This window comes from Carcharodon carcharias, chromosome 10, assembly GCF_017639515.1.
Source record: "Carcharodon carcharias isolate sCarCar2 chromosome 10, sCarCar2.pri, whole genome shotgun sequence".
In the NCBI taxonomy this organism is placed as follows: domain Eukaryota; kingdom Metazoa; phylum Chordata; class Chondrichthyes; order Lamniformes; family Lamnidae; genus Carcharodon; species Carcharodon carcharias.
The window spans coordinates 62,870,563-62,886,740 of NC_054476.1; the positions used below are offsets into that span (position 1 = coordinate 62,870,563).

Consider the following 16,178-nt stretch of genomic DNA (forward strand, 5'->3'; position numbering starts at 1 on the left):
AGGTTGACACCTCATTTTTCAGTATACCTGGTGCTGCTCCTGGCATGCCCTCCTGCACTCTTCATTGAATCAAGGTTGACCCCCTGGCTTGATGGTAATGGTAGAGTGGGGGATATGCAGGGGCATGAGGTTACAGATTGTGTTCGAGTACAGTTCTGCTGCTGCTGATGGCCCACAGCGCCCAGTCTTGAGTTACTAGATCTGTTTGAAATCTATCCCATTTAGCACAGTAGTGGTGCAACACAACATGATGGAGGGCATCCTTAATGTGAAAGTGGGACTTCGTCTTCACAATGACTGTGTGGTGGTCACTCCTACCAATACTGTCATGGACAGGTGCACCTGCGGCAGGCAGATCGGTGAGGATGACATCAAGTATGTTTTTCTCTAGTTTTGGCTCCCTCACCACGTGCCGCAGACCCAGTCTAGCAGCTACGTCATATAGGACTTGGCCAGTAGTGGTGCTACCCAGCCGCTGTTAGTGGTGGACATTGAAGTCCCCCACCCAGAGTACATTCAGCGACTTTTCCACCCTCAGCGCTTCCTCCAAGCGGTGTTCAACATGGAGGATCACTGATTCATCAGCTAAGAGAAGGCGGTACAAGGTATGCAGCAGGAGGTTTCCTTGCCCATATTTGGCCTGATGCCATGGGACTTCATGTAGTCCAGAGTCGATGTAGATACTTAGGGTAACCTGATTTATTTCCATACTGGACTTTTTATGTTTTTGCTGAATACGAGACTTTTTTTGTTGCAATTGTTAAAATTATGAGATTTATAAATTTATTCTAGTTTGGGACTGTGATTTAAATTTGGGGTAAATGAAAAGGATCATATGACCTGTTCTGAAGTCTGCCTGACAGTAAGCCTGGTTAGTTTGCTTGTTAGAGATAAAAGGAAGACTTTGATTGTTTTACTGAGAAGAAGATGTGAGGTATTTATGCTTAATTAATAGCAGCAGTCTCTAAGTTTACAATGAGTAAACCCTGAGGGTGGAATCTTGTGTAGATGATGGGGTCTTAGCTTCCAAGGGAAAGCTAAGAGTCCCCTCCTGCACCTTCCCGCTGATTAAAAGACCCCACCACCAAACCTGCCATAGGAGAGGGCCACAAAATTCCACCCTGAGTCTCCCAAAGTCCCAGAAAAGTGTTGTAGATGAGGGGTTGTAAACAGTTGTGCTGCGAATTATCCATTTACCTCTAAGGTGAAAAGGATTTGTGGTCAAGAATAGTTTATCAGCATTTCTACCTGGATGCAAGGTTAATTTGTTTCACATTGCTATGGGGAAGAGGGCAGAGGAAGGCACTTTGAGATCAATTTACAGGCTTCCCTACAAATCAGTAAATATCACAGATAGACAGAAGTTCTGTGTGTTTGGCTTTGCAAGCTACCATAGCCAGATGCATAGGGAGATGGTTTCTAGTTGAAAAGATGCATCCTGTAGCCATCTACAGATTCTGGGAGATGTGTTCTGGCATGGCCAGGGGAAGGAGAATCATCAGAACGGGCTTTACTGCTGTGGTGGATTTAAGATGCTCTCCAAAAACAGAGGAAAGCACTTAGGGACAGTCACTCGAAGTTACTAAATGGGGATGCAGGAACCCATTGGAAGCTGGGAGCCACTGTGACCTGTTTGCTAAAAGGACTGTAATTTTGTGGAGAGTGCGATAGATGATAAGTCTAGAAGAGAAATGTCACTTTCTGTAGTTAAAGTATAAGTTGCCATCAAAAAAATAGTGTTTAGTTAAAAATGTCCTTTGTTACAGTAAAAATTTTTAAATGAGAAATCTCGTCAGGTCATTCTTTCAGCCAGAAGCGGGAAGTTTGAATCTCTTCCTCATATGCCTTTCTATAATAGGCTGATAAAATGTTATGTTAAAAATAAGCTTAATTTTGATTGTTTAATAAGAATATAATAAAAAGTATGCATCTGATATACATAATTATTCTATTCTTTTCACGTAACACAAAGTAGAAGATTACATTAAAGCAAACACCTTTCCACACATTGTCTTCTAGCAATGAAGCTATTTACTAACTGCCAACCCTTATTCAGTTAAACCGTACATCTCTACTTGGATCAGAATCAGATTCACAATTTTAAAACTAAGCGTAATATTCTGCAATGTATTTGTAGGAAATTAAGAAACACATTAGATTTCACATGTTGATTGTCATGTGTGGCATTCCAAATGTGTAGAATCAAATGTATTAATGTGTCAGCTGTGGCTCAGTTGGCAGCACTCTTGTCTTTGAATAAGAATGATCTGGGTTCAAGTCTTATTGCAGAGGCAGGTGAGGCATCATGTTCCATTACAGAGATTTGAACACATAAATCTTGGCTGACACTTTACAGCGCTATTGAGGGAGTGCTGTATTAGCAGAAGTGCTGTTATTGGATGAGGCATTAAACTGAGGCTCCCATCTGTTCCTTCAAATGAATGTAGAAGATCCTATGACACTATTTTAAAAAGCACAGGGCACTTATCCCTGATGTTCTGGCCAATATTTTTCTCTCAATCAAGTTCATTTAAGAGAAGATCATCTGGTCATTATCACTTTGCTGCTTGTGGGAGCAAATTGGCCGCCATGTTTCCTACATTATGAAAGTACTAATTGACTGTAAATGCTTTGGGACACCTTGAGGTCATGAAGGTGCTATACAAATGCAAGTCTTTCTTCCTATTTACAAGTTTTTTAAAACTATATGCAGATAATAGTTTTGTTATTTGTTTAGGTCTTCTGCAACGTGACCACCCAGAGATAGCAATATCAGTAAAGACTAGACAGGCAGTTCGAACTGTGCTTAACAGTGCCAGGGACACAATTCATGCTTTAATGGCTGGAGGTCTTCTTGATGATGCAGAAGCATTAAAACTAGAAACGGTACTGGCTGCTTACTGACTTAAAATAATAGTTCTTAAGCTAATTTTTACAATAACTCACACAATTGTACATCTTATACAGAAGTATAATACTGCAGATGCTGGATATCTGAAATAAAAGCAGAAAATGCTGAAAATGCTTAGTAGGTCTGGCAACATCTATGAAGAAAGAAACAGTTATTTTTTTCAGGTCGATAAACTTTCATTAGAACTGGGGAAAATTAAAAAAGTAATTGATTTTAGACAAGTTAAAAGGGGGAAAGATAAGGGAAAAAAACAAAAAGGAAGGTCTGGGATAGGGTGGAAAACATGGGGAAATTAAATGACAAAAGGATTGATTCATGGTGCAAGGCCAAAGGGAGTGGTACTGGGACAAGCAAAGAATTAAAAGATGTGTCTAGTGCAGTTGTGAATGGCAGAATCATGAACATATTGTATGGAAAGGTCCCTTTGGATTGCTAAAAGAGGAGGGGAAGATGTGTTTGGTGGTGGCATCACACATCCTGTAAGGATTCTGTTCTATTCTTCCAGTTTCTCCATCTCCATCACAACTATTCTGATGATTCAATTTTGCACACTAGCTTTCCAAGATGTCTTCACTTTTCTTCCAGCCAAAAATTTGTCTCCAGCATGGTTGACAGTGTCCTTGACTGTGTTCATTCCATTTCATTCTCACCTCTTCCCCTCCCTCCCAGAATCATGATAGAGTGCCCCATGACCTCACCTTCCACCACACCAGCTTCTATATTCAATGGATTAACCTCAGTCATTTCTGCCATCTCCAGCATGATTTCACCACCAAACGCATCTTTCCCTGTCCTTTCAGCATTTCGAAGGGACCATTCATTCTGTGACACATTAGTTCACTGCTCAGTCATCCCAAATGCCCCATGGCACCTTTCCATGCAAGCGCAAAGTTGCAATACTAATTTCCTCCCTTGTCATCTTCCAAGGCCCCAAATACTCCTTCCAAGTGAAATAGCAATTTACTTGTAATTTCAATTTAGTATACTGTATTCTCTGGCTCAGATTGCAGTCTCCTGTACATTAGGGAGATCAAACACAGATTGGGTCACCACTTTTGAGAAATGCTTGTTTTTAGTCTGCACGTATGACCCTAGCTTCTGGTCACCTGTTATTTTAATTCACCACCTTGTTGTCAGTGATGTCCTGTTTGTCCTCAGCCTCCGACAGTGTTCCAGTGAAGCACAGTACAAGTTTGAGGAACAGAATCTGATCCTTAGAATTTGCACTTTTCAGCCTCTCATACTCCACATTGAGTTCAATGATTTTAGATCAAATCCTCTGACCTCTTTTGCTTCCTTTATCTTTGCTGGTTTTGGTTTTTCTCCTTTTTCTCTTTGCTTTCGGTTGGCAGATTTTCATCGTTCTGCTATTCACGTCTCCTCTGGACACATCTTTTGCTTTTTTAATTGTCACATAGAGACCAATAACTTTTTAAAAGAAATAAATCCCCACAATGCCTACAGAAAGAAAGCTGATGGACAAGATGTCAACTTTTAAAACTTCTAATATAACGAACCAATTAAAATCAACACAATTCAAACATTTATTAACGGGCTAATGCTATTTCAAAGAAAAGGTAAACTTGACTTTAAATAGTTGATACGACAAAGATATGCCTTGTGGTTACAAGCACTCACATCACTTTCTACACAAATGTGACACCTCACAGTCTTTCCAGCTCAGCCTCTGGTAAATAGAATCTCTCACTTCCCACTCAATGGATTTGGCCCTCAAGTGACTTTCACTGGCAGCCATATTCCACCCAAAATATGCAGATACTGTCAACACCCAACCAGCACACACCTGCAGAATCTCTTTAGTTAGCTTCTCAGCAGTCTTGTTGGCACAGATTCCCTAAAGAGTCCTTTATCTTAAACCTTAAATCATCTAGTTGGCTCTGGCAAAACTAAAGTAGCAGCAGGAGACTTGTCTCATTCACAATCTCTGCTCTCCCTGTCTTCAGTTTTCTGTCCTTTTTAATTATATTGCACATACATAGGTCCTTGTCAATGTGTCTTCTCTGGCCCCCAGCTGCAGAACTGAACCTACACCAAGATTTCTGTCTCTGTGTGTTCTGCAGCTGTAGGTTCTGAGAGCAGTTGTAATTTTATCTCCCAATTAGCTGTTTACCTTTTGCACTTTAACTTTCATCCCCAGAGCAACCTCAGGTCACATGGGCTATCTCCAAACTAAAATGTTCCCAAGGACATCCAATTACAGCCTTTTCAGAATACTCCCCTGTTTCACTTTTGAATTAGAGGGACATTACTAAAAGAAAATACAAGCATTTTCCCAAAGCACAAGGCTCATCACTCCTTCCTCCTTCGAAAAAAAAAACTTTCTGACAGAAGGTGCTTTTCACAACCCTTTCAAATTATGCAACGTTTTAACAGTGTAAGCACTTTACTTTTACGGTGTGTGATAAGTTAGTTAATATTTTCCCTTGGTCACATTTTACAATTAATCACTATAAGGCTTAACCCCAAACAAAACCAGCCAAATATGACAATTAGCTTTTAAAGTTCAACTTGTGTGAGTTTCAATGATCTTGCAAACAAGAATTTGTTTTACTCTTGGTTGATTCACTTCCTTTCAATCTTTGCAGGAGATCTCTTTTCATTCTGCTTAGCTTTTACAGTTTTCCCATGTCCTTGGTTAAGAGGTTGTTCATTAACTTAGCATACCACTGGTTGCTTTTTCAAAAATCTGTATAGGATTGTCCACTGACTGGACCCTGGGATAATGTTTGTGATGGATCGAAAGGTTTTTACTATTTTCTATTGGTCTGGTTAACTTTATCATGACCACATTGTTGATTGCTGGTAATCCATCTGGCTCTTGAGGCTGGCTGTTATGAACTGGAATTTAAGAAATAATTCCCTCTGGATTCAGCAATTTCTCTTTCTTCTCTTTAAAGTCAGCCACCAGACTACCATCAGGGTTTTCTTTGGTTCTGAACAGGCTCTGAACCATTACATTCAACTTTTAACTCCTGATCTCCATTTCCTACCCTGATAGGCTTTTTAATGTTCAATTCTCTGATAAAAATTTTAGCCATCCAAGAGTGGAAAAATCACAGAATCTTTACAGTGCAGAAGGAGGTTAATCAGCCCATCGAATCTGCACTGGCTCTCTGAAAGAGCATTCTGCCTAGCCCCACTCCCCTGCCTTATCCCCGTAACCTTGCACATTCTTTCTTCTCAGATAGCAACCCAATTCCCTTTTGAATACCTTGATCTTACCTTAGGAAGTTTGTTCCAGATGAAAGAAAAAAAAGGAAAAAAAAAGAAATGAATAAACCTCAATTAGAAACAGAGGACAAGGAGAAAGAAAGAGAAATGTAAAAACTTGAATTAGAATTCCAGAGAGAAAAGGAAGCAAAGAAATTTGAACCGGACAGAAGAAAGCTTAGATTACACAAATAGGGTGGCGTAAAACTTGAAAATTACTCAGAGCCAGTTTCTTGTACTTCTGAAGTTTAGGCACTAAATCCCTAAAACAAACCGAATTGTGGTGAAGGACAATTGAATTTACCTCATCCTGTTTAAATTGAGGATTATTTTTAACTTAAAGTTCTTTACCACAATCTAACTCTTTGTTATTCTTTTCCAGGAGAAGCATGTTTAACACTGCTTTTGTGCAAGCAGTTCACTTTTCTGCTGAGTAAGGTCCTCTTTAGCTGCTTTAAGAACTTAATTGAAGTTATGCTGATGTTCAGTTAAGAAAGTTTGATAATCCGTTTTATTTAGTTCACAAATTCTCCTAATCTGCCCCTATTTTTTTCTATCCCACTAAATTCGAGCTTTGTCCAATTCCATTTTGGTGAAGGCTACAGTTTTCTCTTTCTGAAGTTCTAATTTATGTTCAAGAACATATATTCGTTCCTGCAGCTCTATAAGTGTTAACACTGGACTCAGCTTTTCCATTTTCCATCAAAGCATGCCTTTTCCCTGTTTCATTATTAGCTTTGAGTAGTTAACATCTGCTTTGCCACATTTATGTTTTTACTGCATTTTTATTTTAAGCTGTTTTAAAACTTCACCAGCTGCTATTAAATTTTCTTCCTTAGCCTGATGCTCTAATGTCCTTTTTAAATTAACAGGCTGAGTTTCTGACTCTTTTAGCACATCTTTCATCAAAACATCAATTTTAACATCTGGTTACAAAAAGTAATTGGATTTTCCAAGTTACTCAACTTTTCCTGTAAAACTTCAGTTTCAGCAGCCTCAGCAGGCTTTCTTGAAACCACTGAAGACAGCAAAACCTTATCACCAGCCATGTAATTTCCAAATAAGAAATTTACCCCTTCAGCTGGCAAATTAGGAAAACACCAACTAAGTCACATTTTAAATTATTCATATACAGAGAAATGGGTAAATAATTTCCATGAAATCTCCATATCAATACTTCTTTATTCAGTAAATGCTTTGGAGAGCTTCATGTCACATGCCACCATCCATGACTGTGTTGCTCCTGTATGTCTAAGGGTAACAATTGACTTTCCCACCTCACCAGACAAAAATGGGGACACTTCACCCTTAGAAAGAAAACCTCTATAATTTCCTGCATCTTGATATACTCCATCAGTAAACACAAGAGTACCTATCTGTTAATAGTATGTTGATTATATTGTTAGGATATACAGGTGAAAGGCATTGTTTAATTAAATACTTTGACCACATATAAATTGGAGATAGTTGGAACGCTGGGTGTATGGGAAGAGAGCTATAAAACTGAACAAAGTCATTTGATAAAGAAAAGCTCTGTCTTGCTTTTGACTTCAGCTGGTTTGGATCCTTTTAATACTACCAGTTGGTCATATGTTTTACCCGCTAGGACAATATTTCTAAGGGGATACTATGCAACTGCACAAATGTGAAAGATTTGCTTTTCCACTTCCAACATTCAACCTTTACTCCAAACCTCCTTTTCCTACAAAAACACTCTGTAAGAGTACAGTCTAATATTCTTTAGGCCATTTCATTTTGTGGCAAATTTCTCAGATTATACAAAGTACATTTCCACTCCTTCCTCACTAAACTACGGCACTAAGTGAATAGTTGCCAAATCAAATGTACAAGGAGTTGGCTCTGAGTCATTTTCAAATTTAACTACCACCCCCTGTTTGTATAATTTAATCATTCCTCTGGTTCAAATTTTCTTGCTTCCTTTTCTCTCCATAATTCTAATTCAAGCTTTTCTTCTCTTTCTTCTCTATTTCCAATTCAGGTTTTTTCCATTTCTTTTTCTTTCTATTTCCCTCTCTTTCCAATTTTGTCCTCTCTTTTTCTAATTCAATGTTTGCTATTTGCACCTAAACGCTAACAGGAAAGCCCTTTTCTTCTTTCAGGTAAAAGTACAGAGCAAATTCTGGCATGATCTCTGCTCTCCTAGCACCTGATTTCAAGTTAACTTCCAACTCCTCTGCTATAGCCTTCAAATTATCTTTTGTTATCTAAAGCACTAAGAGATAAATATGCTCTCTCCAGAAAAATTGAAGGTAGCCTTGATGATTTTTCACTGAATACAACAGAAGTAAATGTGAAATCTTGTTTGTTTAAACTATGGAAAGTACCAGTTTACTCATTTTACAGTCTCTGGTTTCAGATCCTTGTCAAGCCCCCAATTTGTTACCACTCTGGAGAGATCAATAACTTTTTAAAAGAAAGGAAATCCCACAACACCAAAAGAAAGAAAATCAATGAACTATATTTCACTTTTTAAAATTTTTAGTGGAACAAACCAGTTAAAAACAACACAATTCAACATTTATTAGGCTACTGCCATTTCAAATGATAAGGTAATTTGACTTTAACTGGTTGATACAACATAGATATGATCATGTAGTTGGGAGGTGATGGTGTAGTGGTATTGTCACTGGGCTAAATAATCCATAGACCCAGGGTAATGCTCTGGGAACCCAGGTTTGAATCCCGCCGTGGCAGATGGTGGAATTTGAATTCAGTAAAAATCTGGAATTAGAAGTCTGACGATGACCATGAAGCCATTGTCGATTGTTGTAAAAACCCATCTGGTTCACTAATGTCCTTTAGGGAAGGAAATCTGCTGTTCTTTGATCTCCCAATTAGTTGTCATTTACCCTTTGCTTCTTAGCTTCCATCCCCATAGCAACCTCAGGTCATGTCAGAAATGCAGGTCCCTTTATGAGTAAACCAGGACAAAGTTCAGAGTGAATTGAGAGCAGGTGATGCTCATTGAAGCCTTAAGAGCTCGATTTTTCCCCACTAGCAGGGTTTTGCTTCTGGAGAGGGAGAGGATCCAGAAGGGAAGGGAAGAGAAGAGTAGAGTAGAAACTGGTATATATACTGAACTATAGTTTAACAATAAAACAGTTGTAATTCACAGTTGTAATGTCTTCCACTGCCTGATTCGGTAAATGTATATCCACCTATTGGACAATGTGGGCATTTCTCCTAACTAAACACTAGCTAGGAGACTCACCACCACTTTCTTGAGGGCAATTAGGGATGAGCAACAAATGTTTATCTTGTGAGTGGTGCTCACATCCCATTAAAGAATTTTTTAAAAGTTCAATTACACCTTTTTCAGAATACTCCCCAGTGTCACTTTGGAATTAAAGGGGCATTTCCAAAAAGAAATACAGGCTTTTCTCTGAAGTACAAAGGCCTTCACAACAGTTATCACTTCCATTGTCCTTGCAGTATAAAACATTTTGTCATTTAATCTCTGCAGCCTTCCACCCCATCACAGATTTGCTCTCACTCCCACTCTCCTCTCTTTCATTGCGTAAAACCTATTACATCTCTAACTTCCTCAATTCAGGTGAAACTGTGAACCATTCATGCTGTCTTGCTTTTTGCTGGTTCCCACGTGATTACAATTAAAGTTTAAAGTACTGGCAGTGTGCATGGGAGTCGTATGATTATGTGGCAGGGGAAGGTTTTCATTGGTGAAACCCACCATCAGCTGTCAATGCAGCAGGCCTCCTGGACAAACAGAGATAGTCTTCATCACAGCCACAACTTTCCCACCCATCTCCATAATATTAACGTAAGACTTAATGACAGCACAAAGATGGCATGGGTATTTTTCAAATTTAAATTTCACTTCTAAATATTTCACATTGCTTTGGTTTCACTTTATTCATGTGTGCGTCATGGTTATCAATTGAGACTAGCTTAGTCAGAGAGCTAAATGTATTGGCATGCCTCATGGTTGGAATGCATTGATGGTTATAGAGAGTTAGGGATATTTCTTCATTGTGGAAGAAACAATGTTGTATTTTTGCATTTAATCTTAATTGAATATTCATGTTAGCATCCAGTGTTGTACTCATCACTCTGTAGGACATGACTGAACTTTCAGACTCAGGTGGGCCTTTCTTTTATGCAATGTAAAGGACATTGTCCGAGATAACTCTCAGCAGGTGAACTCAAAGCCCTATAAGGACTCTGCAAGCCAACACCCTGAGATGTACTAACACTGCTGTTTGAACCCCTCATTTTCTTACCTTGACTGACTGTTCCCACTACCTGCCACCACACCCAGGACACCAGTCCTTCTTACTTCATTTCTCCATACCCCCAAACCCACACCTTACCTCCATTCAACCACTGACTCATCCTTCCCAGTAACAAGGTAACGAGCCTGCAGGCATGCTACCATTCCACTGCTCTCTTGTGCTGCACAGTTCAACAAGAAAAACTACTAACCTCAGACACAAATGCATAAATCCAACTGTTGCAGGGCATCTTTAAATGAACATGAACCTGGTGCCACGAGATTCTTGGATGTTGCTGACTTTATCATGAAGGTAGTACATTATTACAATAAGTTTTAATATAATGAATGTTCATGGCTTGCAAATGAATTACAAGTAGGAGCCTGCTACAGCATGCGCTACCACAATGCGTTATTGAGTTAATCTCTAAATTTCAGATCCCGCCAAATGAAGTCACCCGCCCGCCATATCTCTGGCTCTTGAAGGACTCATAAAATCCGCCCTCCTCCCCAGTGTTAAGTTTCTCTTTCCACAGATGCTGCTAAACCTACTTAGTATTTCCAGCATTTTCTGTAATTATTTTGATAAAATGTCTTCTTTTATTAGATGTTAATTAGCACAATTATGTTCATGTTCACACATGTAGCCCTATTTACACGCAAATGCATATAGTAAAGCATGTATCCTGACATATGTATTGTGCATATTAATATATGTACTCTTACACACAAGTTCACTCATGTATATCTGGATAACTCTCCCGTTGCCGACGACACATAATCATCAGAAGCTTCTCAGGGGATTATAAGCTGAAAAGGTAGAATGTGCAGGGCTACAGGAAGATGGTGGAAGAATGGCACTGGGTGAATTGCTCCTTCAAAGGGCCATGCATGGCTACGGGGAGAGGGCAGAGGAATGACACTAGATGAATTGGTCCTTCAGAAAGCCAACACAGACAAGATGGGCCAAAAGGCCTCCTCATAGCTGTAACCATCCTGTGATTATGATGCATCCACTGTTAATTGATAAGTGTAAAGCAGAAACCTCTGGTCTGTTTTCACTCAGCGCAATATCTGGTGGGAATTGGTCAGTCACTGCAGCGACTGTGGGATTCTATGATTTTTACCTCAACTCACACAGGCATTTATTTTCAAAATGAGAGGTAACAACAAACAAAGTACCTTTTTTTATTCTTTCACAGCTAGACCAGCATTTTTATTGCCCATCCATAATTGCCCTTGAGAAGGTAATGGTGAGCTGCCGTCTTGATCTGCTGCAGTCTATGTGGTGTAGGTACACCCACAGTGCTGCTTGGGAGGGAGTTCCAGCATTTTGACCTAGGGACAATGAAGGAATGGCAAATTAGTTCCAAGTCAGGATGGTATGTGGCTTGGAGGGTAACTTGCAGGTGATAAGCGTTCCCATGTCTCTGCTGCCCTTGTCCTTCTAGGTGGTAGAGGCTGAAGGTTTTGAAGATGCTGTGAAAGGAGCCTTGGTGAGTTGCTGCAATGTATCTTGTAAATGGTACACACCTCTGCTATTGTCGGTGGTGGAGGGAGTGGATATTAGAGGTGGTGGATGGGGCACCAATCAAGCGGGCTGCTTTGTCCTGGATGATGTCGAGCTTCTTGAGTGTTGATAGAGCTGCACTCATCCAGGCAAGTGGAGAGTATTCCATCATACTCCTGACTTGTGCCTTGTAGATGGTGGACAGGCTTTGGGAGGTCAGGAGGTGAGTTACTTGCCGCAGAATTCCCAACATCTGACCTGCTCTTGTAGCCATAGTATTTATATGGCTGATCCAGTACAGTTTTTGGTCAATGGTAACCTCCAAGATGTTGATAGTGGGGGATTCAGTGATGGAATGTCAAGGGGAGATGGTTGGATTCTCTCTTGTTGGGGATAGTCATTGTCTGACCCTTGTGTGGTGTAAATGTTTCTTGCCACTTATCAGCCTAAATGTTGTCCAGGTCTTGCTTCAGTATCTGAGGAGTCATGAATGGTGCTGAACATTGTGCAATCATCAGCGAACATCCCCACTTCTGACCTTATGATGGAAGGAAGGCCATTGATGAAGCAGCTGAAGATGGTTGGGCCTAGGGCACTATCCTAAGGAATTCCTGCAGTGTTGTTCTGAGACTGAGATGATTGACTTCCAACATTCACAACCACCTTCCTTTGTGCTAGGTATGACTCCAACCAGCGCAGAGTTTTCCCCCATGATTCCCCTTGACTCCAGTTTTGCTAGGGCTCCTTGATGCCACGTTCAGTCAAATGCAGCCTTGATGTCAAGGGCAGTCACTCTCATCTCACCTCTTGCGTTCAGCTGTTTTGTCCGTGTTTGAACTATGACTGTATTGAGGCCAAGAGCTGAGTTGCTCTGGCAGAACCCAAACTGGGAGTCAGCGAGCAGGCTGTTTCTGAGTAAATGCTGCTTGATAGCACTGTTGATGACCCCTTCCATCGCTTTACTGATGATCAAGACAAGCGGTAATTGGCTGGGTTGGATTTGTCCTTCTTTTCATGGACAGGACATACCTTGGCAATTTTCCACATTGCTGAGCAGTTGCCATTGTTGTAGGTGTACTGGAACAGCTTGACTAAGAGCACAGCAAATTCTGGAGCACAAGTCTTCAGTACTATTGCAGGAACGTTGTCAGGGCCCATAGCCTTTGGAGTGTCCAGTGCCTTCAGCCGTTTCAATTGCCCACCAACATTCATGACTGGATGTGGCAGGGCTGCAGAGCTTAGATCTGATTGATTGTAGGATCGCTTAGCTCTGTTTATTGTATGCTGTTTTTGCTGTTTGGCTTGCAAATAGTCCTGTATTGCAGCTTCACCAAGTTGACACCTCATTTTTATATATGCCTGGTGCTGCTTCTGGCATGCCCTCCTGCACTCTTCAGAAGTGGGGTTGAACCCCCAGTTTGATGGTAATGGCAGAATGGGGGATTTGCCTGGCCATGAGATTACAGATTGTGGTTGAATACCATTCTGCTGCTGTTGATGGCCCACCATCTTCATGGATGCCCAGTCTTGAATTGCTAGATCTGTTCAAAATCTATCCCATTTAGCACAATGGTAATGCCACACAACACAATGGAGGGTATCCTCAGTATGAAGGCAGGAGTTCATCTCCACAAGGACTGTGTGGTGGTCACTCCTATCGATACTGTCATGGACAGATGCATCTGCGGCAGGCAAGTTGGTAAGGATGAGGTCAAGTATGTTTTTCCCTCTTGTTGGTTCTCTCAACACTTGCTGCAGACCCAGTCAAGCAGCTATGTCCTTGAGGACCCAGCCAGCTTGATCAGTAGTGGTGCTACCAAGCCACTCCTGGTGACGAACATTGAAGTTCCCCACCCAGAATTCATTCTGTGCCTTAGCCACCCTTAATGCTTCCTCCAAGTGGTGTTCAACATGGAGAGTACTGGTTCATCAGCTGAGGAAGGGTGGTACATGGTAATCAGCAGGAGGTTTCCTTGTCCATGTTTGATCTAATTCCATGAGATTTTATGGGGTTCTGAGTCACCATTGAGTACTCCCAGGGCAACTTCTTCCTGACTGTACACCCGTGTGCCTCGACCTTTGATGGGCTAGGGTGATAGTGGTGTCCAGGACATTGTAAGGTATGATTCTGTGAGTATGACTATGTCAGGCTGTTGCTTGACTAGTCTGTGGGACACAAGCCCTCAGATGTTCATAAAAGGAGGACTTTGCAGGGCCAACAGGGCTGGGTTTGCCGTTGTCATTTCTGGTGCCGAAGTTCATGGTGGATGATCCATCCAGTTTCATTCCTTTTTGTCGGCTTCTTGGCGCTTTGATACAACTGAGTGGCTTGCTCGGTGAGTTAAAAGTCAACCACATTGCTGTGGATCTGGAGTCACATGTACGCCAGACCAGTTAAGGACTGCAGATTTGTAATGAACCAGATGGGTTTTTAATGACAATGGTTTTCATGGTCACTGGTAATTCCAGGTTAATAAATCTGAATTTAAATTCTACCAGCTACCATGGTGGGATTTGAATTCATGTCCTCAGAGCATTAGCCTTGGCCACTAGATTGCTATTCCAGTGACATTGTGACATATGCTCAAGAAGTTTAAGTATGTAGACAAACTCTAGTGGAAGTTAAGAGGTCAGGAGGAAGTCATGGGAACAGGGGTGATTCTTATATAGGAAATTCGTTTAATAAGGGAAAAGAGGACTTCTTATCTTCCACTAGACTCTGTCTTCATGCTTAAACTTCTTTAGCAGATTTATTTGCTGATAGAAATAATACATCAAAAAGAAATATAATAACAGTGCAATTATCAAACTTATACTTTGCAAACTAGATTGGCTGTTTCAATAAAGGCACCATCCATACTTTTTTCGAGTCTTTTTCACATGTTTTTAGAAATACAGGGCGGAATTTTCCCAGAATTGCACTAAGTGCGGTAGCAGGCGGGTAAAATGGAGTCCTACCCGCCACTTTCATTGGCGGGTTTTCACGCCGTATCTTCCCCAGCCCACCTCATTATATATTCACTCCCTCGAAACATGCCGTTTCCATGGCGGGCAGGCTCTCATTCGCCCGCTCGCCATCATCCTGCTGTTGGCCGCCATCGTTAAAAGTCAGCCGCCAGTAAAGCACTCATCGACACCAGCTCACCACCGCTGCCTGGAAGACATGGCCAGCAAAAAGACTGCAGCCCCCACTTCAACAACGGGTCTCTCGAGCGACTGCTGGATGCAATGGAGAGCTGCCGGAATGTGCTCTACCCCTGCTCTGGCTGCAGTATGGGTAGCATTGTCACCAACCCACTTGGGAGGCAGTGGCAATGGTGGTCAGCGCAAATGCCCTGCAGAGGAGGACAGCCACCCAGTGCTGCAAGGGATGAATGATCTCTATTCCGCCAGGGTAAGTCACTCTTTTCATCACTCCCAACTCACAGGCTCACAAACCCATCACACATCCACAGGGCCCTCACTCACTGCCAGTGCAAGGGACATCCCCATTCACTCTTTCACACACACCTTTATTGTCCTCAACTCATCCATGGGATCACTCACCACCCACACAGGCCAGGCATGCTTATCATCTGGCCCAGCAGGCATCCTGATACACTCTCCCCATCTCTATCCGTGCAGGACAAACTGGCTCACAACAGAAGGGAAAGGTCACAGTCAGGTGGAAGGATGCCGGAAATCAAAGTTCTGACTGAATTTGAAAACAGAGCCATCCAGCTGGCTGGCGATGACTGGGGCCGGTCCTGTGCTGACGGTGAGGTTGGCGCTGCTATACCAAGTGAGGAACCAGCAGTGCAACATCTTTCAGACAACCATGCTGTGAGCAATGTGTCCTCTTTCACAGCCCACTGCCATGCACTAATTATCTCCCCTTGCTTTCACAGGCACATCTGCCAAACAGCCGATACAGTCCATGACCCAGGGCCTCCAATCAAGCTCCGAAGAAACCTCTGAAGAGGAATCTGAAGGCACCCTCGCTAATGTCCTGTCACAGCGCACACCCACACCCTCCACCAGCGCAGAGACACACATGTTGGTGGGACCTATCCTTAGAGTAGCCTCGGGATCATAATATGGTGAGCACATCGCACTTTCTGATCCACAGCAGGCGGAGGCAGCGACTTCCCAGGTCCCCGGCACTCGAGGACTGCTGGAGGCCAGAACGTTGCTGAGTCCGAGTCAGATGACGAGCCTTTGGACTCGGTTATGCCACAGTTGCTAGAGCTGCAAAGGCAAGCTGCAAAGGCTAGGGAACAACAGGAAGGGATGTC

General features: G+C 41.8%; 1 protein-coding gene across 1 annotated transcript in view; it reads left to right on the forward strand.

The window, feature by feature from the left end:
• Window positions 1–16,178, forward strand: part of LOC121282838 (sodium/hydrogen exchanger 10-like) — a 395,537-nt gene that overhangs the window by 262,477 nt on the left and 116,882 nt on the right. Inside the window, exon 19 of the mRNA XM_041196650.1 lies at window positions 2,738–2,886. Within this exon, the coding sequence (XP_041052584.1) occupies window positions 2,738–2,886 (149 nt within the window). The remainder of the gene's footprint in view (window positions 1–2,737; window positions 2,887–16,178) is intronic.